Here is a 25,674-nt window from a genome sequence, read left to right on the forward strand (position 1 = left end):
AACTTTTGAACTTTTTGAGAATCTGAGGACCCATGCCAAATCTTTTCAGTCTCCTGAGTGGAAAATGTTTTGTCATGTCCTCTTTATGGCTGTCTTGGTATGTTTGGACCATGATAGTTTGTTGGTGATGTGGACACCAAGGAACTTGAAACTCTCGACCCGCTCCACTACAGCCCCGGCGATGTTAATGGGGGCCTGTTTGGTCCTTATTTTCCTGTGGTCCACGATCAGCTGCTTTGTCTTGCACACATTGACGGAGAGGTTGTTGTTCTGGCACCACACTGTCAGTTCTCTGACCTCCCTATAGGCTGTCTCATCGTTGTTGGTGATCAGGCCTACCACTTGTGTCGTCAGGAAACTTAATGAAAGTGTTGGAGTTGTGTTTTGCCATGGAGTCGTGGGTGAACAGGGAATACAGAAGGGTACTAAGTACCCCTGAGGGGCCCCATTGTTAAGGATCAGTGTAGCAGACGTGTTGCCTACTCCTATCACCTGGGGGTGGCCCGTCAGGAAGTCCAGGATCCAGTTGCAGAGGGAGGTGTTTAGTCCCAGGGTCCTTAGCTTAGTGATAAGCTTTGTGGGCACTATGGTGTTGAATGCTGAGCTGTAGTCGATGAATAGCATTCTCACATAGGTGTTCCTTTTGTCCAGGTGAGGAAGGGTGGTGTGGAGTGTGATTTGAGATTGCGTCATCTGTTGGGGCGGTATGCAAATTGGAGTGGGTCTGGGAGGATGCTGTTGATGTGAGCCATGACCAACCTTTTAAAGCACTTCATGGCTACCAACATGAGTGCCACGGGGCGGTAATCATTTAGGAAGGTTGACTTCGCTTCCTTGGTCACAGGGACTTTGGTGGTCTGCTTGGAACATGTAGGTATTACAGACTTGGTCAGGAAGAGGTTGAAAATGTCAGTGAAGACACTTGACAGTTGGTCCGTGCATGCTTTGAGTACACGTCCGGGTAATCCGTCTGGCCCAGCGGCTTTGAATGTTGACCTGTTTTTGTTCACATCGACAACCGAGAGTGTTATCACACAGTCATCCAGAACAGCTGGTGCTCTCGGGCATGCTTCAGTGTTGCTTGCCTCAACGCGAGCAGAAAAAGCATTTAGGTCGTCTGGTAGGCTCACGTCACTGGGCACCTCGCATCTGGGTTTCCCTTTGTAGTCCGTAATAGTTTTCAAGACCTGCCACATCAGTGTCAGAGCCGGTGTAGTACGATTCAATCTGAATCATGTATTAACGCTTCGCTTGTTCGATGGGTTGTCTGAGGGCATAGCAATGGTTGTACATGGGGGTGGGTAGCTTTGCTCGACATTGTTAATGGCACACTGTTGACCCCTGGAAGGACACAGGTAAGGTCATCAGTCAAATATTTTAGCAGTGTTGATTATTACAAGACACTATGAGGATGGGAATTTATTTAAAAAATTACCCCCAGTTTCCCTTTGTCTGCTGCCCTCTGCAGTGCAGATGTGGCGTTGGAGCTGACAATGTACTCAGTGACCTCCGTCTATATACTGTCTCTGTGCAGGCCTGTTACTCTTTAGAGGGCACTTCTGCTTTATTCCCTCATAAGAACTGAGGCAATGGACTTGCGCAACATTATCCTAATGATACTACAAACTACTCTTACTTTAAATGTCAACACCACTGGCACAGTATCATTAAACTAGAAAAATACCCGCTACAAACTACCTGGTCTATACTACTTATGTTTTTACGTTTGGTTGAAGTCCAATATTTTTTGAAACGGTCACATTTTCCCTTCAAGTTGATGTTATGTGCCCAAGGAAATTTCTCCCGTTGGATATATCCTCCCATCTGATTGCATTTTCTTTGTGGAGGACTCTGCATTCAAGCTGAAGTCCAGACTATGAAATATACCCATCACTATCCCAGTTATCCATATTTCCTGGTATCTCTGTTGTAGAAATGCTCTTATTCCCCTCCTGCTTTAATGCCTAGCACACACACACAACACAATGTCTTCTGTCTAACGAGAGTGATCAAAACAATTAACAATGTCCGCTTTGAGACTAGCATTGTCTTCTTTTCAAAAAGCCTCGTGTCCTGCGAGAGCTGTCACTCACTCAACCAATAGAAACGATTGACCCCCTTGTCAGACATTGTTTGGTGTGGTCAGGCCTTAAAATATATTTTTCTGTGCTAGGAACTGTCTATCTTTGCTGCTTCTCTCTCTCTACTCTGTTTCTCTCCCACTCCATTTGTCTCTTTCTCTCTGTCCGCCCCTCTCTCATCATGGCTCTTGTCTTGATTGGCTTTAGTCTGATTATATTACTGCCCTCATGCCTGTGGCGGAGCCAAGCTGTCCTGCATTGTGGCGTCAAGGCTTGCGCAAAACTGGCATTTCTCTTGTGCCCAAAAAACCCATGGTGAGGCATTGGTGTGTTCCAGAGTTTAGTTACCCTGCCCTTGTTACCGCCGCACCAAATGACAACTTGCCTAATCACCTAATCATCAACACTCTTGCTAACATAGTGACAGCCCCCCCCCCCAAACTTATTTTCTGCATGGGTCTTCAAACACACTGTCCTATAATGCTTTCTCTGTGTGTCTGTGGCTCATGTGCTCCAACTAGTGTGGTCTATTTGATGTTTCTGTAGCCATTATGTGTGCAGTGTAACCATGTTCCCAAGGCTTGTGTGAGGACTTAATCACTAACTGGAGTTTCAGTGAACAGTTTTTAGTCTCTTTAGTGTCTGATTCTAGGCCTGCCACTGCTGCTAAGATTAAGGAGTCGGTACTTTGTCCCTCAGTCAAAAGTCTAGTACCAGCGTTTATGTATTTTAGCAGGGAGTCCCATTGATAACAAGGTCTCTTTTTCAAGGGTGCAGTCGACCTAGATGTGGTTATATTATTTCTAGGGGTGCAAGTCACTTGTTGTCTCGCATGTCTCCAGACCCCCCCATGTGCCCCTACTCAAACATCCCCCTTAAATTTGTTGTCAATCCATGACACGTTATCAAGTGCTGCCATAGATCAGACCGTAGCCTCTGCAGATTCATTCCACACAAACTCCTTTGCTTTTTGACCTCTTGATTAACCTCTGTGGACTGCTGTGTTCTTCACCCCAGAAAACTAAACCCCGGACTGCTGCCTTCATCTGCTCTCTGTATAAACCCCCCTTACTAACGGCTAACCACTAACCCCTCTCCTCTCTCTCTCTCCCCCAGGTGGCCCAGCAGGTGTCCCCTGCCGGTAAGGTCTCTCCTAAAGAGGTCTCCCCTAAAGATAAACAGGAGGATGACAAGACTAAGAAATCCGACGAGTCCCCGGCGTCGTGGCGCCTGGGTCTGAGGAAGACGGGCAGCTACGGGGCGCTGGCGGAGATCACGGCCACTAAGGAGGCCCAGAAGGAGAAGGACACGGCCGGGGTGATGCGCTCGGCCTCCAGCCCCCGCCTCTCCTCCTCCCTGGACAACAAGGACAAAGAGAAGGTCAGTAGCTAACTTAACACCACGCTGTCTCACCCAGGCATCAGTGCCGTCATAATGTGTCCCTATCTGAGCTTGTCATTAGTGCTGACCCGATATCATATACTCACTGTATGTCCCTATAGGACCCACTCAGTGCCCCTACTATAACAATGTGTCCCTGTCTAGCCTAGTCAATAGTGCTGATATTTGATGACATCTGTTTCAAATCATGTTATGTCCAGCTGCTTTGAACACATTGAAGTGTGTGTATATTAAGATGAAGTTGATGGACATATAACCGTATCACCGTTCCAGACTGTCTTCAATTTGCGTGAAGTTGAAATCCACCGTCGACAGAGACTGGTTTGTTGGCCAGGGGACAATGTGTGAAGAATGTTAGTAGATGTAGTTTGTGTGTTGAGTCATTTGCTTGAGCTCCTAATGTTTCATGTGCAGGAAAAAGACAAAGGAACCAGACTTGCCTACGTTGCCCCCACCATCCCCAGGAGACTGGCCAGTACATCAGACATTGACGAGAAGGAGAACAGGTGAAGTGCCAGCGTGGTCCCTCCGAATGGAAAAGTGCATAGACAGGAGCACCACCTGCTGTTCACTGCTGTGTGTTACAGGCCCAAAGCAGCAGTGCATGTTGTCCACTGCATGTTGTCTTTATGTAGCTGCTCTGCTGCCTCTGAGTACTTCAGTTTACAATGAAAAATCTACAGATTTAAAAAGTGGGCTCATGCATATTTCTATGACGTGGAGGAATTAGTTACTGGAAAATAATAATCTCACCTTTCACATTTGACCAGCATTAATTAGATTGACAATATCTCAAATGTTACATATATCGGTCATTGATACTTTGTTAGTCATTACTGATTTGACATTTTAGGATTGATCCAGTGTTGACTTGTTGTAGCACATGGCCGCTGGTCCTTCCTTGCCTGTATATTGTGGATCCCTGGGTGCTATTGTAGTGTGTGTGGTTCCAATCCCAGGGACTCTGCTGCTAGTCTGGTACGTAGCGGCTCCTACACCAGGAGACGCTGGGACGATGAGCTGAAGAACAGTGAAGGAAGCGCTTCCACCAATCGAACAACACCCAGCTATCAGCGCAGGTTTGCCACGCTTCACTATATGCTACCCCTCAGGGTCCTCAACGTGACTGACTCACTACACCAGATCAGCGCATCCATTCATTCAGTACCAGTTCTGGACTTACTAATAACGTTGTGGACATATCCAGTTACACTTTTTAGTTCACTCTTAGTAGTTTTGCTCAATGCTAATGTCCCATTTGAAAGTAGTGCATGTACATGCAAACATAAACTGAGAAAAGCTGTGCAAGTCAGTCCAACGCCTCTGTCACAAACGCCACAGTCTCCTGCATGACTGTAATAGTCCTGTCAGGTTTCTGTGCCTTTAGTTTCTCTATATACTACACACTAGGTTCTACATTACAATCTGCCATTGTCACGCTCTTATAGCCTGCAAGGTTCCAAAACAACATAATCCAGAACCCATCACTATGGCTCAAGAAACCAAGACATGGACCAAGTGTATCAGAGCTTAGTTTTTATATGTTATGTGTCTGTGTGTTATATAAATGTGTGTGGTGTGCCCCCTTGCTAACATGCCTATCTTCGCTCCCCCCACCCCCACACACTGCCAGCACGTCCCACACGCTAACGCTAGGGCGGAGCGGCAGCACGCGGGACGTGCCAGCCAAGTCCTCATCTGCCTCCAGCTTGGACCCTATCACCTGTAACACTAAACCCTGGCAGTCGCCCACCTCCCACTACCAGTCTTACAGCATTTACCGCAGGTATACCACCAGCCCCCACTGAACAAGAACCTCTATCCACCTCCACTGTCTGTCTGTCACCTGTTCCATGTGTGTTTGTGTCTGGTGTTCTCTTGACCCTCCCATTAACTAAAGAGAATCAACCCCATTTTGGAATATTGTGTAACGGCTAATGGGACAGGAATTAATCTTCAAAGGCCACAGTGTTAACTGTATTGGATTGTAACGTGTCATTCCTGGCATGGGTAATGGGTCCTCTCCAGCCTCTTTCACTCTCCTTCCCTCTTTCCTGTTCTCTCGTTCCTTCTCTGACTGTTGTTCCACTGATATCCACAGTGGTTCCTTTGACAGGAGGCACGAGGACCTGGGTTCGACCACCTCTTCCTCCACTAGCACCACCACCACCTCGTCTGTTACCTCGCCCACCGGCCACCGTGACCGCAGCCTGCTCTCCAGCCTGGGCTCCTCCACCCGCACCGGATCCTCCAGCCTCACCAGCAGGTACGCACACACGTAAAACATGCATGTGACACACAGAGATCTCCCCCAAATAATGTAAGAGGAGCACTGCACCACTATGTAAAATAAGTACCTTCTATTTTATCATAGAAGGCCATTTTTATCTAGATTGCTGGGAATGGCAGTTACAGGTGTTAAAATCCTGGGAGGACCCTACACACATGAATGTAAAAAATGTTAGTCCTCTTTTGAAGTACTGTGTACCATTGTGTGGATCAGGTACTGGGCAGAGGAGAGTGCGGAGAGGGAAAAGGAGCGGGAGAAGGAGTCTGCAGCAGTCATCCCTACGATTAACACTGGTTCTACCACCACCACGTCCACTACTGGCACGATCATTGGCTCTGACGGCAGGGAGAGACGCAGGTCCGACACGCGCACGTACGCGCACCCCCTGCACACACACACTGAAATGGAAGCCCACACGTGCACCCATGGGGGGGAAAAACAAGGATGTCACTGATACACAGTGTCTATTATTTTACACACAGCTCATGTTTCTTCACTTGTTTATGCAACTAGAAAACAATCTAATAACTGCCGTCTCAGAAAGCGGAATATCTTGAAGCTTGCAGGATCCTGTGCCGCTTGAGATTGCATTGCCTCTACTTGAGAATTGGTTGTGATCTCCTACAATGTGTACACACTGGGAGAGGAGTGGGAGTCTGTTAAAATGAATGGGGATAAGAGCACGTCTTCCTGTGAAGTCACTGCTGCTGAAAGAAGCCACCTGTTCTGGGAGGGTACTAGAACCCGACTGCTTCAGAAAGTTCTCCTTATAAGGAATATGGGGTTTCTCAAGGCCTAGACAAGGCTCACGAGTGATTGTGTTCATATTTTTGAATGCGGTGAAGGAACATATTCCCTTTTCAAAGAAAGCATTACAATTACCTGTCTTGTTGTTCCCTCAGTATTTGCAATATTTTGAGACTGATGCTAAATTAAAGGTGAACGGAGAATAAATATCTCCACAGTTGATAGTACAATAGAAATATGGAAGTGAGCAGAGAAACACTGTTAGATTTGCCATTTTAGATTAGGCTATTTACCTGAACAGTTGTCAATCTCATAACTACCACGTCCATCATCCTCATCCTTACGTGTGGCTTTAGCTTGTTTTTGTTCAAGATTGTACCTCACGCCTGTCCTTGTTTGTTGCAGATCGTACCTCACGCCTGTTAGGGATGAAGAGTCGGAGTCCCAGAGGAAAGCCCGCTCCAGACAGGCTAGACAGTCCAGACGGTCTACCCAGGTTAGTGAAGACGTCTTTCCTAACTCTGCTTCTGAACTGGCCCTAAATGGCCAACCAAATACTTGTCGATAAATGCGGTGTCAACTGAGTCACTTTTTATTGGACTTTTGTAATAAGAAAAATTAAGGTACATGTTATCAAGTATTCTGCCATAATGTGGCTTGGGCTAATATAGCTGAACTGATTGTTGTTTAAAAAAAAAAAGAAGTTATTGGCAGTTTGTTTTTATTGCGGAAACATAAACATTGTGTACAGTGGCACACATTCCTAAGCGTGGCAAGTTTTAATGAGATTGTTTACAAGCTGTAGGAAACTGGGCTGGTCCTTTTCCACGCTGTCACGAATACTAAATATGGTTCAGCTTAAAATGCCCAAGTAAATTGTCTACTTTCCATAACCACAATGTGCACAGTGCAGTAAGAGAATGCCTGAAATTAGTTGTACAGTTTCATCTTCCAAAATGCAGATTACTGACATTTTGTAGTTTTCAAAATGGCTAAATAACAAACATTTGCTCCTGTAACCCCTTTCGGCAGAGATTCACTAAATTCTCTCCGTTTTCTCTCAGGGTGTGACTCTGACTGACCTCCAAGAGGCAGAGAAGACCATCGGCAGGAGTCGCCCCACACGGACCCGGGAGGAGGAGAAGGAAGAGAAGGAGAAACAAGACAAGGAGAAGCAAGAGGAGAAGGAGACTGGTGAGACCAAGGAGGACGACTACCGGTCGAGGTACCGCAGCTTCGAAGAGGTATGTCATGGCTTCTCCACGAGTTATTTACGAGGCTCTATTATCCACCTGGAAATGCAACATATGAGTTTACTGTTGATGTGTAAACTGACAATCACTTGAGGTTTCTAAATAAATTTGTTACATTTTTTGGCAGTTTTCCTCAAGCCCTGGTTGTTTGATCAGAAGACTGTAACCATTCTGGACTTCCTGTTCTTAATCCTCTCTCCAGACTTACCAGCGCTACCGTCCCTCCACCACCTCGACCACCTCCACCCTGAGCACGGCCTCCACACCGTCGTCCACCACCTCCAGCTCCCTCAACAGGCCCAACAGCCTGAGCAGCATCACTTCCTCCTCCAGCTCCCTCAACAGGCCCAACAGCCTGACGGGCATCACCTCTTCCTACAGCCGCTCCTCCAGAGACACTGAGAAAGGTCAGCCATTAGAGAAGAGCTACGGGTGCAGATCTCTAAATGCTATGGATTGTAATTAAACCTCATATGTTGCTGCCATTCGGTGTATCAGTATGATACATCTATGTACTCATAACAAACTGTAAGCTTTCTGGACACTGTCAACATTGCATTGATTGTGACTGAGTAGATGCACATGCACACACAAATATTATACTGAGATACTCCTGCTTTCAACAGCAGACATATCTGTTGAAAAAAAGAAGCTTGAGTTCTACTGTAGAATATATTCCAATATTGAGGTATGGCTGGAGTATGTAACATAATTAGATATACAGTGCCTTCAGAAAGTATTAATTTTTGACTTTATTCTACATTTTGTTGTTACAGCCTCAATTCAAAATTGATTAAATAGATTTCTCACCCATCTACACACAATATCCCATAATTACAGTGAAAACATGTTAAAGAGATTTTTGCAATTTATTGAAGATGAAATACAGATCTAATTTATACTGAACAAAGATATGAACACAACATGCAACAATTACAATGATTTTACTGAGTTACAGTTCATATAAGGAAATCAGTCAATTGAAATAAATTCATTAGGCCCTAATCTATAGATTTCACATGACTGTGCAGCCACGCATGGGCATAGGCCCGGGAGGGCATAGCCCCATAGAAATACTCCTCAGTTTAATCAGCTATCTGGGAGGCTGGTCTGGCTTATTGTAGAGAAATACAAATGTATTTCTCTGACAACTGCTCTGGTGGTTATTCCTGCAGTCAGCATGCCAATTTGCAACTCCAACTTTAGAAATCTGTGGCGTTGTGTGACAACACAATTTAGTATTTGTATTGTCCCCAGCACAAGGTGCACCTGTAATGTTCATGCTGTTTAATCAGCTTCTTGATATGCCACACCGGTCAGGTAGATGGATTATCTTGCAAAGGAATGCTCACTAACAGGTATGGTAACAAATCTGTGCACCAACATTTTAGAGAAATAAGCTTTTTGTGGATGTGGACATTTCTGGGATCTTTTATTTCCACTCATGAAACATGGGACCAACACTTGACATGTTCCTTTTTTGTATTTTCTGTTCTGTCTTGTGTGTGTGTGTGTGTGTGTGTGTGTATATATATATAAGTATTCACACCGCTTTGCTATGACACTCCAAATAGTGCTCAGTTGCATGTAATTTCCTTTGATCATCCTTGATGTCACTCCAGCTTGATTGGAGTCCACCTGTGGCAAATTCAATTGTTTGGACATTTTTAGAAAGAAACACTTGTCTATATAAGGTCCCACAGTGCATGTGGGCTGTCATTGTAAATTAGAATGTGTTCATAACTGACTTGCCTAGTTATATAAAGGTTAAGTCAAATAACTGTCAGAGCAGATGCTATACCATGAAGTACAAGGAACTTTCGGTAGTGCTCCAAGATAATTGTGATGAGGCATGTATCTGGGGAAGGGTTTAAAACAATTTCTAGAGTTTTGAAAGTTTCCAAATGCACAGTGGTCTCCATTAATATGGAACTCTGTCTAGAGCTGGCCAGCCAAACAAACTGAGCAACAGGGCAAGAAGGACCTAGGTCAGGGAGGTGACCAAGAAGCCAATGACCACTGACAGAACTATGTAGTTCCTTGGCTGAGATGGGAGAGCCTGCCAGAAGGACAATAGTCTGGCCACTCTCCCACAAAGCCCAGAAGAGCCCCGAGGCCACTCCTGAGAAAAAATGCATATGACAGCATGCCCGGAGTTTACAAAAAGTAGTCTGAGACAAAAATGTAAGTCTTTGGCCTGAATACTAAGGGCTATGTCTGGAGAGAACCAGGCACAGCTCATCACCCGTATAACACCATCCCTACCGTGAAGCGTGGTGGCAGCAGCATGCTATGGGAATGCTTTTCAGCAGCAGCGACTGGTAAACTGTTAAGTATAGAGGGACCAATGAATAGAGACATGCAGCCAATTTCTTGAAGAGAACCTGCTTGATAGCGCAAAGGACCTTAGACTGAGGGTGAAGATTTACATTCCAGCAGCAGAATGACCCCAAGCATACAGCCAAAGCAACGCTGAAATGGCTTCAGAACAAGAATGTAAAAGTACTTAATCTGTGGAAAGACTTGAAGATTGCTGTTCACTCCCAATCTAATTTAAGAGCTTTAGAAAATCTGCAACGAAGAATGGGAGAAAATCCTAAAATCCAGAGATGCAAAGCTGATCCAGGCACCGAAGACTACTTAAAGCTGTATCGCTGCCAAGGTGTTTCTGCAAAGAATTGACTCGGGAATACTTCTGTAAATTAGATTTCTGTATTACATTTTCAATAAATCTAAAAACGTCTTTTCACTTTGTCGTTATGTGATATTTTGTGTAGATGGGTTAACAAATTATCAATTTAATCAATTTTGAATTCAGGCTGTAACAGAACAAAATGTAGAACAAGTCAAGGTGTATGAATACTTTCTGAAGACACTGTATCTAATAGCCATGTGAGCATAGACTGGTTAACCTGAATTCCACCCAGGCAGGGAAAGGATTGGGATGCCTTAAATGAAACATGACCCTGTCAAGCCACACTGCTTCTTGACTCTGCTCGCTTAACCAGGAAGCCAGCCGCACCAATGTGTCAGAGGAAACACTGTCCAACTGACGACCGAGTCCGCTTGCAGGCGGCTGGCCCGCCACAAGTAGTCGCTAGAGCACGATGAGACAAGGAAATCTCAGCCGGCCAAACCCTCCCCAATTGTGCCCCGCCCCATGGGTCTCCCGGTCACGTCCGGCTGTGACACAGCCTGGGATCGAACCCGAGGCTGTAGTAGCGCCTCAGCACTGCGATTCTGTGCCGTAGACCTCTGTGCCACTTGGGAGGCGCAAACCAAAGATAGAACTTAAGGTTTACCGAACTACACTTTGATGGAATGAAACTTTGTCGGCACACACTGACAAATGAACACTATTGATGAAGGACATGCTCATTTATTGGGTGACTAATAGTTTGTCACCAGTTAGGCTCCTCAGTAAAGTCAAATGCATTTCCAAAATTAAATTTTGATTTGACAATGTAAACCTGACGAATTGGAATTGACCCCAAATGTACTAGGTCCAGTGCATATGGCTCACTCGGTCTCTCTGTAATTGACAGAATCTGACAAGAAGCAGCAGGAGGAGGAGAAGGAGGGAGAGGATAAGTCCCAGCCCCGCTCCATACGTGATCGCCGGCGGCCCCGTGAGAAGAGACGCTCCACCGGGGTGTCTTTCTGGACCCAAGATGGGGTTTGTGACATACACACACACACACACACACACACTGACACTTTTTTAAAATGTGGACATGCCTCAAGTGTAATGAACAGAGCCCACTTGACCCACCTTTAAGGTAATAAGGATACATGTCAGTTTGAGGTGAAAAGCCATTTTATAGATTTAGCAGTACAACTACTCTCGAGGTACTACACTGAAGTGCACCTCCATGAAACATTTTGATGTAGCTGATTGGGGTTTTTCAGCCAGACTTTGGGTTTATTCCGAGAATAACTGTCCGGGTGCTGTTCCTGACCTCCTGTCCCTCCTTGCATTCCAGAGTGATGACAATGACCCAGACCAGTCGGCGGACTCCGAGGAAGGCAGCATCAAGGGTGAACCTCAGGTAACCTTAGTCCACACAACCATGCAGAAATAAACCCACAATAGATGCAGTAAAGAGGTCATTGGAACGCAGGATGCTGTGATGCCCTCATTTGCGCAAATTCAACAAATCTGATCGAACTAAGTTGATATATGTCAAATCTGTCATTTTTGTATTATTAATTTGAAATGGGCTCAAGGTGGTTACTAAAGTCTGATTTGGATATTTTGGGCTGTTTTCACTGCATAACGTTTTAAAGTTGTCCCCTTTTCACATTTTGAAGAAGTGACTGCTAAATGCTAACTCAAGTTTGTATGAGATGGTATCATAGCTAGCATACAGAGATTGTTATGGAAGGCAGTCGTTTTTAACTGAAAGGCATGTCCACGTCCACATTAAAGTGTCAGTGGGTGTATATCACGAACCCCATTGATTGGTGACTATGACATGTATTGGGTTTGACATCCATACAAGCGTTATGCTCAGATTTATACCTCAACATATTGTGAAATATCCATAATAAACAATAGCCTATAGGCTGTTTTCGCTGGGGGGCATTGAGGATATTCCACTCGTTTCAATGGCATTTACATAGTTTTGATTGAGTTCCATTGACCTCTTTACCGCAACTGTCTGGTCCAGCCTGAGACCCAAACTAAAGGATAGACTGTTTTGATTAAGCACTTTTAGTGAGTGGCCATTTTTTTGATGAAGTTCAACCACCCCAATCAACTTTTTTTGCTCTTTCACTCTTTTGTCTATAGTCACGGCCAAGCAGGTGCCTCTGCTTTTCCTTTATTTGGCCTATTTTGGCCAGCTTTGGTACTGTAAAGACTCCCTCTTCTGCTTACTTTGGATATCATGGTTCCTCCTTTCCTGTGATGGTCCTGTCGCTAAGGTGACCTCAAACGCAAAGCACTCTCTACCAAGTTCCAAAACAAGCCACCACACAAAGGAAATTGTCTTGTTCATGTTGAACGTACAGGCAGTTTTCACTATTATGAAAACTATTCTGCGATAGGAGGAGAAAATGGAAGGAATTAAAACGTTCTGGGCTAGTTACTTTTTTTAAACTAGATATTGACAATTACTTTAAGTTTATTTTTTCACATGCATTGAAAAATGTCCAGCATTCTGCAATCCGCGATGACTTATTTTTAGTGGACACGACATCCACCCTGTAATCATAGCTAAAGAACCCCAATGGAGTACCTTTTGGGAGGTGGATGAGTGGGTCGGTATGACTAACAAAAAATGGGTCAGGCCTCTTTGTATGTAAAAAGAGTGGCATTTTGTTTATCTACAAAGGACTCATGAAGAAACTTCCTATCTCTATTGTATCATAAATTCAATTTAGACTTCCAAATGACCAAACCCAGTCTCAGGCTTGGATACTACTGGAGGCCCCTTCGGTCTCCACGGTTGGGTAAAGCTGCTTTTAGTCTTTAAAAAAAAAAAATTGCGACCTTCATGTGGAACAACTACCAGAGCTCTCTGAAATGAGATCTCCTCGTCCTCCTTGGTCAATGATCAGTGACCTCTCTTGATATATCTCTGTTTTAATATCTCTTTTTGTTATGTTGTACATTGTATCTGTTTGTATTTATGCAGAGCTCCTCTGTAAGAGACCCTAGTCTTATGACTTCCCTGTCAAATAAAGGTTGAATAAGATGGAGTCTCCCTGGCTAAGTCTTCCTGTTTTGGAAGGGGTGTGTCCTATGCAGTGCTGCGGAGCGGACAGTGATGTGGCCAGGCGCTTGGCTGCAGATCAGACGCACACAGTGGGAGGAGGGCTGGTGGACGGAGCAACCAGCCAAAAAGCCAGCATATCTCTTTGTTGTTGAAGGCTGCACGTTGGGGCGGGGCCTTAACGGAACACCAAATAGGAAATGGTCTATCTCTGCATGAATAGGAAAGCATTCAGGAAGAGCTGCTCCCTCCTGCCAGAGTTTATTTGGATTTCTCCCTGGGCTTGGAATTGCTAGGGACCTCACGATACAATGTTAGGATACTTAGGGGCCGATATACGATGTGCATTTCGATTTGATGTTTAAACTATTGATCACTACTTGTCTGCTACAGAGAGACGAGAGAGCATGTGAAAGTGACTTTTGATCGGTCATGGAAATAAAAGGGCTGAAAACACATTCGCTCACTATTTAAGAAGATGGAGAACACGCTATAGGCTGAACAATACAGGCGTTTTGGTGCAGGTACGGTCAACTAACGTTACCTGGCAATTAGGGTTGAATAGTTTCCTGGTATTTTACAATGTTCCATCCTGAGAATAAATCACTTTTCTCCTGTGTAACCCGGTACTTCCCATCAAAACCGGAAGTGTAATTGGAATTGATGGAGAGCGAGCGTGCTCGCCCGTACATTGATTTAAAGCAACGATATAGGATTTTTAAAACGCTGCAATTAAAAAAATTAATAAAATCTTTACAATTGGGGGAAAAAAGGTGACCCCCGAAAGCCAGATGGAGATGTGTAAATTAGATGTGCATTCAGTACAAAGCGATACTTGCAGTCAAAGTATCAATATAATATTGTGATATGTAACTAGTTTCACCCCTCCAGTTCTGCCCACTTGATTTTAGGTGGTAAACATAGCTGGCCTTGTGGTGGTGAAAGTCAAGGACAACTGGAGTTATTGAAGAATGTCCCTGCATTTATCAATTACTTGCAGTGTGAAGTGAAGCACTTTTTTTCTTGACTTGAGGGAGATTTGAATTGGTCAAGATCTTCAAAATATATCACAACCTGAGGGAAGTAGGTTAAAACATGCTTTGGTGTTTTTGTTAAGCAGTATATTTTTCTGACAGCTGACATGTACAACAGGTTGAATTATAGGTTTCTTCCCCCTCACCATTTTAATCTCTGTAGCTAAGGTCTTAAAGATATCCTGACACACAAGGGTTTTCCCTGGAGATCGGGCTCCTTCAGCTTCAGGAAACCAACAGCAATTTGAACACTGTTGTAGGCTTGGCCCTCTGACCCACATCCCGCCTGCTCTGAGAAACACTGCGGGAGCTAGGAGAGGCTGGGATCAGGGGCAGGCCCTTAAGGCGCTGGCAGGCTTGGCAGCCATTCAGGAATATGTGTGTGTGTGTGTGTGTGTGTGGGGGGGGGGGGCTGTTGCAGTGCAGCAGGGTCAGGTACTATGAGAAGGGAGAGGGGCTGGACACTAATTCGTCCAACATCTAGCTTTGTCAACTGTTTGCAAATCAATGAGGCAGACCTTTTGAAGCCAAGGAAATTAATAACCTAGCAGTATATCTAATTTAGTATTTACAAAAAGATGTGTTCGGAGAATAGAATGCACCTTAAAGATCCTGTTTTCATTGTGATGCTCAACATTCCCCAGCAGAACAACAAAACTCTCAAATGCACTCTAATTGATCATCTATATTCCACATACTGAGCTCGTCTAGACAACAGGAAAACTGCTTTGAATCGGTCATGTGGATTTGCTTGTATTAACATCGGGGAAAGACATTAAATCACTGCTGTTTTTCTTTTCACAGAGCGACCGACTGTCCAGGTACGTGCCAAATTCAGTATATTCTTCAGGTCTATCCAAATGGCACACTATTCCCTATATAGTGCACAACTTTTGACCAGGGCCCATAGGGCACCTGTTGTGTACTAATTTTGACCAGAGCCCTATGTAGAGAATAGGGTGCCATTTGGGAATGCATCATTCCTGTCTATTTACTTGGAGGGCTTGTGCAACTTTGGACCAAATAAATTGTTGACAAACTGGTATATGGCTATGTAAATATTAGACATGGTCAATAAGATGCTGTAGAGCTAAGTGTCCATGTTTTTATTCTGTTCAGGAATGAGAGCAGCACTTCCTCTTCTGACCGCTATGACCACCTGGGTAGCCGTTGCGAGGGTCGCAGGTCATTCTCAAGCAGGCTGGACCGAGACGATAGCACTGACTACAAGAAGGTACTGGAGCTCCCAGACACTCACCTTCTACCTTAGTTAAAATCACACCAGACTCAATGACAACACCATAGAAATAGACACATTTTCCCTGTGAAGTTACTTTTTTCAGACTGTTTTTCCCTCTCAGCTTTATGAGCAGATCCTAGCTGAGAATGAGAAGCTGAAGTCCCAGTTACGTGACACAGACCTGCAGCTGAATGACTTGAAGCTACAGCTGGAGAAGGCCACACAGGTGAGGCACTGTGGCCAGGCTGCACTGTACAGTTGGGAAATTAGCATGTAGCATTAGGATCACTCATTGTGAATAAATAGGACTTCCACGCTAACTGTGGGTTATCGACGTTGCTTGTATTACAGAGGCAGGAGCGCTTTGCTGACCGGTCGCAGCTTGAGATGGAGAAAAGGGTACTGATTTATTAAGTGTTTTATGTGTTAATGTTTTTAACTTCATTTGTTTGGTAAAATTATTAACTTACAAAAATGAGTTGTATGAATGAAAGGCACTTAAAAATAAAATGTATTATTATTGGTTTGAACTGAATTGGTAGTGGTTAAAAGCGTGGTAATCAATGCCAACTGGTTTATGTCTGAAGGTTACAAGCAGGCCCCAATTTCAGCTGGGTGGTATGGTCTTATAAACCTGACTACTTTCTCCAGTCTACTGCCTCTCCTGCTGGCTGGCTCACCATGCCTGTATATTTGGCTGGGGGGCGTGCAACGCCACCCAAGCACGAGCTACCTACCTTCTCTCACGTGTTTTTGTACATTTTTAGCCAGTGTCTGTGTGGTCACTTTTTCTCCATGGTTGTTCTTTTTGACGAGTGTGTGTGTGATAGCGAATATACATGATGGATTGTTTCAATGTAAATGTGTTATCTTACGCATGTGCTTTTTGCCATTCTTTTTGGAAAGTGTTCACTCACATCACCGTAACGACTGACACAAATGAATGGGGTCAATTTCACGCCATATTTATTGAATTCAAATTAAAATAAAACATGAACATGAAAAATAAAGTTGAATGTAAACATATTTTGGATGACTGGTGTAATAATGGATGTTGAAATCAAAAACCAAACAATTGAAGGCAAAATATATACAGTTGTGTCCAAGTTTTGAGAAGTATACTTATAAGCATTTCATAATTATCCAAGTTTTTTTATTGACAATTACATGTATTTGATGTAAAGAGTCAATATTTGCAGTGTTGACCTTTTTTCAAGACCTCGGCAATCTACCCTGGCATGCTGTCAATTAACTTCTGGGCCACATCCTGATTGATGCCGGCCCATTCTTGCGTAATCAATGCTTGGAGTTTGTCAATGTGTGCGTTTTTTGTTTGTCCCACCCGCCTCTTGAGGATTGACCAAGTTCACAATGGGATTAAGGTCTGGGGAGTTTGCTGGCCATGGACCCAAAATATCGATGTTTTGTTCCCCGAGCCACTTAGTTATCACTTTTGCCTTATGGCAAGGTGCTCAATCATGCTGGAAAAGGCATTATTCATCACCAAACTGTTCCTGGATGGTTGGGAGAAGTTGCTCTCGGAGGATGTGGAGTTCTTGGGTTTATTCTTTATTCATGGCTGTGTTCTTAGGCAAAATTGTGAGTGAGCCCACTCCCTTGGCTGAGAAGCAACCCCACTCATGAATGGTCTCAGGATTCTTTACTCGCATGACTTAGGACTGGTGGTAGCTCTCACCTTCTCTGGACAAGCTTTTTTCCAGATGTAAAGGGGATTCATCAGAGAAAATGACTTTACCCCAGTCCTCAGCAGTCCAATCCCTGTACCTTTTGCAGAATATCAGTCTGTCCCTGATGTGTTTCATGGCTTCTTTGCTGCCCTTCTTGACACCAGGCCATCCTACAAAAGTCTTTGCCTCACTGTGTGAAGACTCACTCACACCTGCCTGCTGCCATTCCTGAGCAAGCTTTGTACTGGTGGTGCCCTGATCCCGCAGATGAATCAACTTTAGGATATGGTCCTTGTGCTTGCTGGACTTTCTTGGGTGCCCTGAAGCCTTCATCACAACAATTGAACTGCTCTCCTTGAAGTTCTTGATTATCCAATAAATGGTTTAGGTGCAATCTTACTGGCAGCAATATCCTTTCCTGTGAAGCCCTTTTTGTGCAAATCAAAAAGGTAACCATGATTGACAGAGGAAGAACAATGATTCCTAGCACCACCCTCCGTTTGAAGCTTCCTGTCTGTTATTTGACCTCAATCAGCATGACAGAGTGATCTCCAGCCTTGTCCTCATCAACACTCACACCTGTGTTAACGAGAATCACTTACATGATGTCAGCTGGTCCTTTTGTGGCAGGGCTGAAATGCAGTGGAAATGTTTTTGGGGGATTCAGTTCATTTGCATGGCAAAGATGGACTTTGCAATTCATCTGATCACTCTTCATAACATTCTGGAGTATATGCAAATTTCCAACATACAAACTGAGGGAGCAGACTTAAATTCATATTTGTGTCATTCTCAACTTTTGGCCATGGCTGTAGAATTGTAAACACGAATAATGCATCAAAAGCAAAACCCCGAAACTTGTAAGAAAATAATTTTAAAGCGAGAGCAAAAAATATTTTATCTAACTGCTTAGGTAAACATGAATTACCTGTTGCACAACGTTCGGCACAGGTGAATGGCGAACCATTTGCCAACACCTGCACTGAACTTTGTCTGACAGATGGTTTGCCATTAAATGTATTAGATAGACATGCTTCTAATATCTGTACATTATTGACCCGTGACTGCCAGTTTGAAGTACGTTAGCTAAAACCCTAAAACGAGGACATCAGACTGTCTACTTAAGTAGGCAATAGGGGGAAAAAGCCTGTATCATGTTCATTGATTGGGGTAAGACGAACCGTCACTCCAAAACTAGTGGACCAATGGAGACTTCTCTACGCCTCCCTAAACCCTGCCTTTCACAGAAAAATAATGCATAACTTGCATTTGAAAAGACTGGCAGTGAAAGCCAAGATATGAGTAGCATAACCAAAGGGTAGGACATGCAGGCAAGACCGTAGGCAAAATCTAGTCAAAATCTAGTCAATAAGATTGGTTGCTGGGAAAGTTTAACCGAAAACTATTTGTATTAGTTTGGAAATATTTAAAAAAAATACTTTGTCATTAAGTTTTGCTCTCGCTTTAAAATGATTTGCTTACAAGTTTTGGGGTTTTGCTTTTAATGTATTTTTGTTTACAATTATAGTTGTTTGGTTTTAGATGTCAAAATCTATTATTTCACCCGTCCTCAAACATGTTTACATCCTCAACTATTTTTCATGTTCATGATATATTTCATTTTGAATTCAATACATATGGTGTGAAATTGACCCAATAGAAACATCACCTTAACGACTGACACAAACATCACCTTAACGACAACGGGCACATGTAGTTCGCATGGTGGCCAAGAAAAAAAGTTTATCCTGATCTCCAACCATCTTCCATGAATGATTTACTCATACCCTAATCTATTGCTTTAGTTTGCTTATTAAAGTCCATGTTGTCACCGGATTTTAGATGACCTTCCCTTGATCTCCTTCCCCTGGCGTTCCCTAAAGTCTGCATACCTCAACCTTCACAGCTTGGGTCTGCCTTTGTAAGCGAAGCCAACTGCTTCTTTTATTTTAGCTGTATTGGCCCCGCCAGTATGGCTGACATTACCCATGAGTCATTTCATGAACTTGTCATGTTTTAGATAACCACATCAGGAGAAGATGGGACATGCAGCACTAGACATGTTAGGTCTTTTTGATGCTTCACAATCATGCGAGTGCACCTCACCCACTTTCCTCTCGCCTCTGTCTCTCTTCATGAAGCTCCTCAACCTGCATCTGTTATCTGACGTTCACACCTCATCTCCACAGTCACTTTATTGGATATAACTGCAGCTAGGTTTTACTATCAGACAGTGTCAATTTAGATTTAGTCTAAAATACCTTATTTAGGCTTAGTCACATTTTAGCCAATGAATATGTAGGCTACCTCTGACATTAATTGTGGCAGATTGTAACTAATGCCAGGCACAATTAACCATATAGGCTATGAAGCCTTTGCTACAGTTAAAATTTCCGACTGATTTTCTCCCCCATCATAACCGTAAAGGGGGGTAAATAAGTGGTCCCTTGAAAAGGGGAGAATTTAAGCTTTCCAGAAATGTTAAAGTATTACCATACTCCTAATATTCAACAAATAGCATTCGTTTGTCCCATAGGAAAAATGGAACCACTTGCGTTCGCGCATCGCTGTGCGTGAGCGGCAACACAGATGAATAATAGCGCAAAGGGGAAAATGGAGGTTCTGATGTGATCAAAGCAAAAATAGCCAACATGAAAGTGAGTAAACATGACTTGTAACTAAGCTCAACTAGAACAGTAAAGTGTCCTGGCACCTGGCTTCGCATCGGTTAAAAAAGATTGACTTGTGATTGAAGTGGCCTGGGTAGCTGTGGGAGGAGAGCTGGGTGGATCAGCTCAATCAGACCGTGCCACTGAAAGATGTCAATTCTACAAACATGTCCAATCCTAAACACGTATGCTTCAGAATATTTCATGCAGTCCTCTCATTGGCAGAATTGGCATCCTTCATGTTCTGTGGTCTGCAGCTGATTTGCGTTGATCTACCCAGCTCTCCCACACGGCTCCAGGCCGTCACTTCAGTCACTCGTCAATCTTTTGAACTGATGCGAAGCCAGGTGACACTTGACTGTCGAATGTTGCGGCTTTAGCGCTGTGGTCCGCATGTCATGCCAAATTAAATGTCCATTAGTGTCACATTTTCGTTGACTAAAATTAAAGTAATTGGTGATGGTTATCCCCCCCCATGGAATCTCGTCTCGTTATCGTCATAGTTTTAGTCAGGAAAAATATTGTTGATGAAATGAACACTGCTATCAGAGCCAGAGTCACTCGAGGCTGTAACAGCCGAGCTGCGGAGCCGAGGTGTGAGGTAACATAACTGAAGCAGTTTGTGGGAGCCTGTATGCGGTGGTTGTCTTGTGTGGTGTTTTCTATGCCCGTCTCCCTCTTCTGTAAACCCGGGGTTAACATCCGTTTGTCCCCCCCTCCCTGCAGGAAAGAAGAGCTCTAGAAAGGAAGATCTCTGAGATGGAGGAGGAACTCAAGGTACTGTCTTATGTGACTGGGCCCTCGATGTATGTTGTTGGGTGTAAGGCCCTATTTTTGTGTAGGGCACCAGAAGTTTTTGAGTGACATAATTGCATATTGCCCCTTTAAGATCAGGAACAGCAGTCAATATTCCAATGTTAAACATACTGTATACTTTAGCTGCACCACTAGTGTGGACCAATGTGAGGAGGGCTGGAGGCAATTCAATGTCCCATTTGATAAACTCTCTGGTGCTGTGAATTATAGGATTGTTACGTTATACATCTACAATGCTAACTGACAGTCAGCATAGTGCTGTTGTCACTACACTCCCCAGTGTTTGATTTGAGCCCCCAGTGTATCCTATGTGTGTGTGTGCGCGCGTGCGTGTTCAGTATTGCCACATTTTGGGATGCTCTATGTTGACGTAACCCTTCTAACTCAGGAGATTGGATGTTCTCAGAAACAGGGCAACAAAATAAACAAGTGTTTTCCTTCTTCCCACCACTGCCATAATGTAGTGACTATTTCTAGGTCATAGGCAGCCCAGCGACCATATCGGTCTTCCTCTTGCTCTCTATTCTACTCTGCTACTGTAGATTGGCGTCTCTACTACATGCCAGCCTGCTTGGAAAGCACTTGTCATTCCTCCAGTTCCAAACTCTGTCTCATTGTTAGGAAAATCTCCTTTTTCTGTTTTGTCTTTGCCCCTTCTTATCCTTTCTATAATTTGTATTGGCCCCCCTTGTCTTCCATTCTTTCTCTCCCTTCTGGTACACTCTCCCATCTCCCCCTTTGCTCTGCCCTCTGCTGGTTTGACTCTCTCGCTCTCCCCCTCTCTCTCCCTGTGTTGTGGTTTTCCTGCAGAACCTCCCAGAGGTAAAGCAGGTTCAGGCCCTGCGTCAGGTCAAGGAGCGGCTGCAGGCAGAGAACAGGGCCCTTGCCCGCGTGGTGGTCAAGCTCTCCCAGTCAGCCTGTAGCCAGCTGCCCCCCTCCGTGGACCTGTAGCCCTGCCCAACCGCTCCTCCTCACCCCCTCACCCTCCCTTCTCATGCTCCATTCGTGCTCCGACCTCACCCATAGACAGGCAGGTCCCCAGCCGCCCAACAACAAGGTTATCTCCTCCCCCTACCTCCCTTGTCATCTCTGGTTTTCATATTGGGGAGTGTGTTTTGACTGGGCACTTTCCATTTGCAGTACCTATAGTTCACAGTATAGTTAAATGTTATTTTCAGTCAGGTAAGTATCAATTCAGGTGTTAATTTTCAAATAAGCAAATATACTACTTTATTGTTAGTGTAGCACCTGAAGTATAAATATTGGACTACATGATTAGGTCTTTATTCAATTGATTTTACTAGATAATTTGATATACTGTAAAGGAGAGTGCCCCATTTTGTTCTTTTCCCCCCAGTGTGCAGTCTTGAAGTCTTTATCAGGGAGTGCCTCTGTTTCATTCGGATGGTTTCTGGCTTTGCATGACATGGCTTCCTTTTAGCGTCAAATGGCGGACATGTTTTTTTTTTATGGAGGACGGACACATTTCCTTTCCCCTCAGTGTCTTTCTCCAGTCCCACCCCCATTTCAATTGAGTCTTTATAGATGACATCAACCCAGATTTGAGACTGGGTTACCCCAATACTGCAGATTTCCACTTGGTCTTATTTAATTTCCCAGTGACCTAGACATATTAATTTGTCTCTTGCTCATGATTTCAATTTCCATTACATGCCATAAGAAGCTCCGGTTGGTTGATTGTCATCTGTAATATAATGCCTTTATAGTTTTGCGGTGAACAGTTTTACGTTTTGCTCTTGATCTACCTGGATGTTCAGTTGTTTCCTATGTGAATGCTGAAGTGTTTCAAGAGGGACTGGGCAATCCGCTATGGTTGCACTGCCCCAGGCAATGCTGGACTGAATGGCTTCATGAATCTGCTTAGCCCAGTATGGATTTAATTGATATTGAGGGAATTATATTTGGCAATGAAAATCTGACTCATTGTGATTAGTTATGTTTTCATTTGTCAAACAAACTGGGTAGTATTTCGTAGTTCTCTCGTAATATTACCCACTTAATCCACAACACTTTGGCACCACACTGATGACTAGTCAAAGTTTCTATTTCAGACTAAACTCACAAACTGTGACCAAGATGACAGGCAGTGGTGTAGTTATGTTGGTGAATAACATAACTACTGGCATTGTATTAAGGCAGAGATGTAGTAATGCCATTTTTCATATAGCAGTTAGTTTGGAAATTTGGTTCAGGGCAGAAATGGGTATTGGGTGGGTACTGACTGCGAGATGGCGTTAGCTTTACATTTGATAAGTCTACCTCAAAGACAAATAGAAAAACTGAACGATTGCAGAGGCATTATTTGATGCTGCAACAGTTTGAGTTGTCGCTCATGCAGATTTTTTTTAGTCCTGTATGCTTCAAACAAAGGTGCACTGTTTGTGCTGCCAGGATTTATGTTGTGTATTTGACGAGTGTGTTGTATTCCTGGCTGCCAGTGGAGCCGCCTGTTCTGCATGGCTATTTAGCAGAAACTTTGGACTGGGGTGTGCTTGCTCCATTCTCGGCAAAGAATATAAAGACAATGGGGAAAAAAGAGGTTTAGACTGGCTTGTCAAAGATGCTGATGACACACACTGCAATTAACAGTTTCTGGAACTGGGCTGACTGGTAAACCTCAACGTGTCTCTATGGTGACGTGTCTCTAAGCCCGTTTCCCCCTCTTTTTTTTGTTCTCTTCCAGACGCTACCAGACTTGAAATCAGACAACCAGAGACTAAAGGACGAGAACGGAGCTCTTATTCGAGTCATTAGCAAGCTTTCCAAGTAGAACAACCCCCCCCCCCTCCTGCGCCCGCCCACTCCTCCAAGGCAGTGACTAATGGAATTGCAACTTTTAGGTATTAATTGCAAGAGACATCCGCAACAAGACTCCTTCTCAGCTCTTCTATGCCTCGCTCCTCTCCCACCACCACCACAGCGTCCTCCATGTCCTCCTTGTCCTCCCTCTCTCCATTAGGTTATTCTCCACTTCAACCTGTGGCTGCTCTCCAGATGGAACCACTGAGTTTACATTAGCAGAGGATAGGGTTGTGAACGGCATGTAAAAGTGTTTGCGGGCGGGGAAGCCTCAACTATTTAACCAATAAGCCTTAGTTGTACATAAAACACTTGTATCGATCTCTCGGCTGTCACAGAAGAACAGTTATTTCACACCTGATTTTATTCGTGCCACAAACCTTTATTTGATCTTTTTGTTTTCATTTCCTGTTTGTTCCTCGACCTACATACAAGGGTTGTGCGATGTGTTGTTGTCCTGTTCTTTCTGACCCCCCAGAAGAAGTCCTCCCCGTTTTTGGAGGCGCTGCCTCACAGCAGAAGACTTCCCAGTCGTACCTCGTCTTAGTACACGCAACCCCTCCCCGACACACCACACACGCACACACCTCTATCCACGCCACTCACCCCCTTTCCATTTCTGTACCTTTGTGTGTCTCCCTCTGAGGTAAATGGAATTATCGCTTTACAGAACAGGTGGACTTGGTGGAATTTAAGCTTTCACTGTATGTGCAATATGCATTTATTTCTAATAAAAATGCTTTAATGATGAGTCCATCACTAGTAGGATTTTCACTCCTCCATCTTTCCATCGCTCAACCCCCCTCTTTTCTTTAAGGTTGTAGTGTAGGCGTTGGTTTATACTCTGTATTTCTCACTTCGTTTTAGCAGGTACTGAGTGATGCTGTATATACCTGTATGTATCGTTTGAGACCAGCACATGGCATGCATTTATGGTTCCCGTCTGTTACTATTAAAAATATACAAACTCCAGAGGACAAAAAAAGTGTGTTTTTAACTATTTTCTTCATTTATAGTCTAAAGACATTGGATTACAACTGGGCCTCTCTCTTAAAGGGAAGGGCTGGCAGTGTTCAGTGCTTTTTCTTTCCAGTTTTAAGTGTTCACGGTAATTGTGAGATACGAATAATATAATTGCTTCACTACATTTCACACATTGTATTCAGTATCTTTGGATGAGTGCTGTTCATTTTCTTTTCAGTTGTTTTTTAAGCTGTAGTATTAGCCAAGGTGTTGTCACTAAAAGATCTTAGGTATTGCTAACCCAGTCCTTTTTACAATGTCTACATGCACTGTCAATGCCATGCGAGGAGTATTTGATGTCAGCCACCATCAAATAAAGTCCATGCATCAAACACATTTTATGCATTTCAGTGGCCTTTTTAAGAAAACGTTGCTGTAGTTGGACTGTTGGACATCTCCTCTTTTGGTTTACATTGCTGTTTTTCCTTTTTAAATTTCCCATCTTGTAAAATAGGCATGTGGCTTCATACATGCGAGCTGTGCTGTGACTACCAACCACTGAAGAGTTCATTAAAAATAAACTTGTACATTGTAAAGCCCTTGTGTTGGCTATTTTATTCTTGTCATTCGTTAAATTGTACACTTGGAGGTGACTATAGCCCTTCAGGCATGCTAACCTGTCACTTCTCTGAATAGTTTCTGTCTTGGCCTCTTTCTGCAGTGATACCTCCATTGCACAGCAGAAACATGTTACGAGAATGGTTTCTTGGGTCGTCTCTGCTGTGTTATGGACGTCTCCAATTCCAACAACTGGCTAAAGCTGTGGAGGACCTTCAAAGATGTCCATGTTGTCTGTCAACTACCTGTATTTTATTTTGGACAAACGAGTGTGCATGTTTTTAGAAATCACAAGGCCTACTTATTCAATGTTTCCCAATAAAATGTATACGTTTAT

General features: G+C 43.8%; 1 protein-coding gene across 14 annotated transcripts in view; it reads left to right on the forward strand.

Moving 5' to 3' along the window:
• Nucleotides 1–25,315, forward strand: part of LOC118392497 (protein phosphatase 1 regulatory subunit 12A-like) — a 60,182-nt gene extending 34,867 nt beyond the window's left edge. For 2 of the 14 annotated variants that reach the window (XM_052460395.1, XM_052460398.1), the window contains exons 10-27: nucleotides 2,289–2,396; nucleotides 3,198–3,461; nucleotides 3,897–3,988; nucleotides 4,442–4,561; nucleotides 5,116–5,268; nucleotides 5,584–5,748; nucleotides 5,986–6,144; nucleotides 6,925–7,015; nucleotides 7,584–7,763; nucleotides 7,975–8,179; nucleotides 11,318–11,448; nucleotides 11,756–11,821; nucleotides 15,328–15,344; nucleotides 15,643–15,757; nucleotides 15,885–15,989; nucleotides 16,115–16,162; nucleotides 20,847–20,897; nucleotides 21,747–23,628. In XM_052460395.1, coding sequence (XP_052316355.1) covers nucleotides 2,289–2,396; nucleotides 3,198–3,461; nucleotides 3,897–3,988; nucleotides 4,442–4,561; nucleotides 5,116–5,268; nucleotides 5,584–5,748; nucleotides 5,986–6,144; nucleotides 6,925–7,015; nucleotides 7,584–7,763; nucleotides 7,975–8,179; nucleotides 11,318–11,448; nucleotides 11,756–11,821; nucleotides 15,328–15,344; nucleotides 15,643–15,757; nucleotides 15,885–15,989; nucleotides 16,115–16,162; nucleotides 20,847–20,897; nucleotides 21,747–21,887 — 2,211 coding nt within the window. In that variant the 3' untranslated portion in view covers nucleotides 21,888–23,628. The other 12 variants (XM_035784525.2, XM_035784528.2, XM_052460400.1 and 9 more) reach the window with 11 other exon arrangements.
• The last annotated feature ends 359 nt before the right edge of the window (nucleotides 25,316–25,674 follow it).

This window comes from Oncorhynchus keta, chromosome 13 (genome assembly GCF_023373465.1).
Source record: "Oncorhynchus keta strain PuntledgeMale-10-30-2019 chromosome 13, Oket_V2, whole genome shotgun sequence".
Taxonomy (NCBI): Eukaryota; Metazoa; Chordata; class Actinopteri; order Salmoniformes; family Salmonidae; genus Oncorhynchus; species Oncorhynchus keta.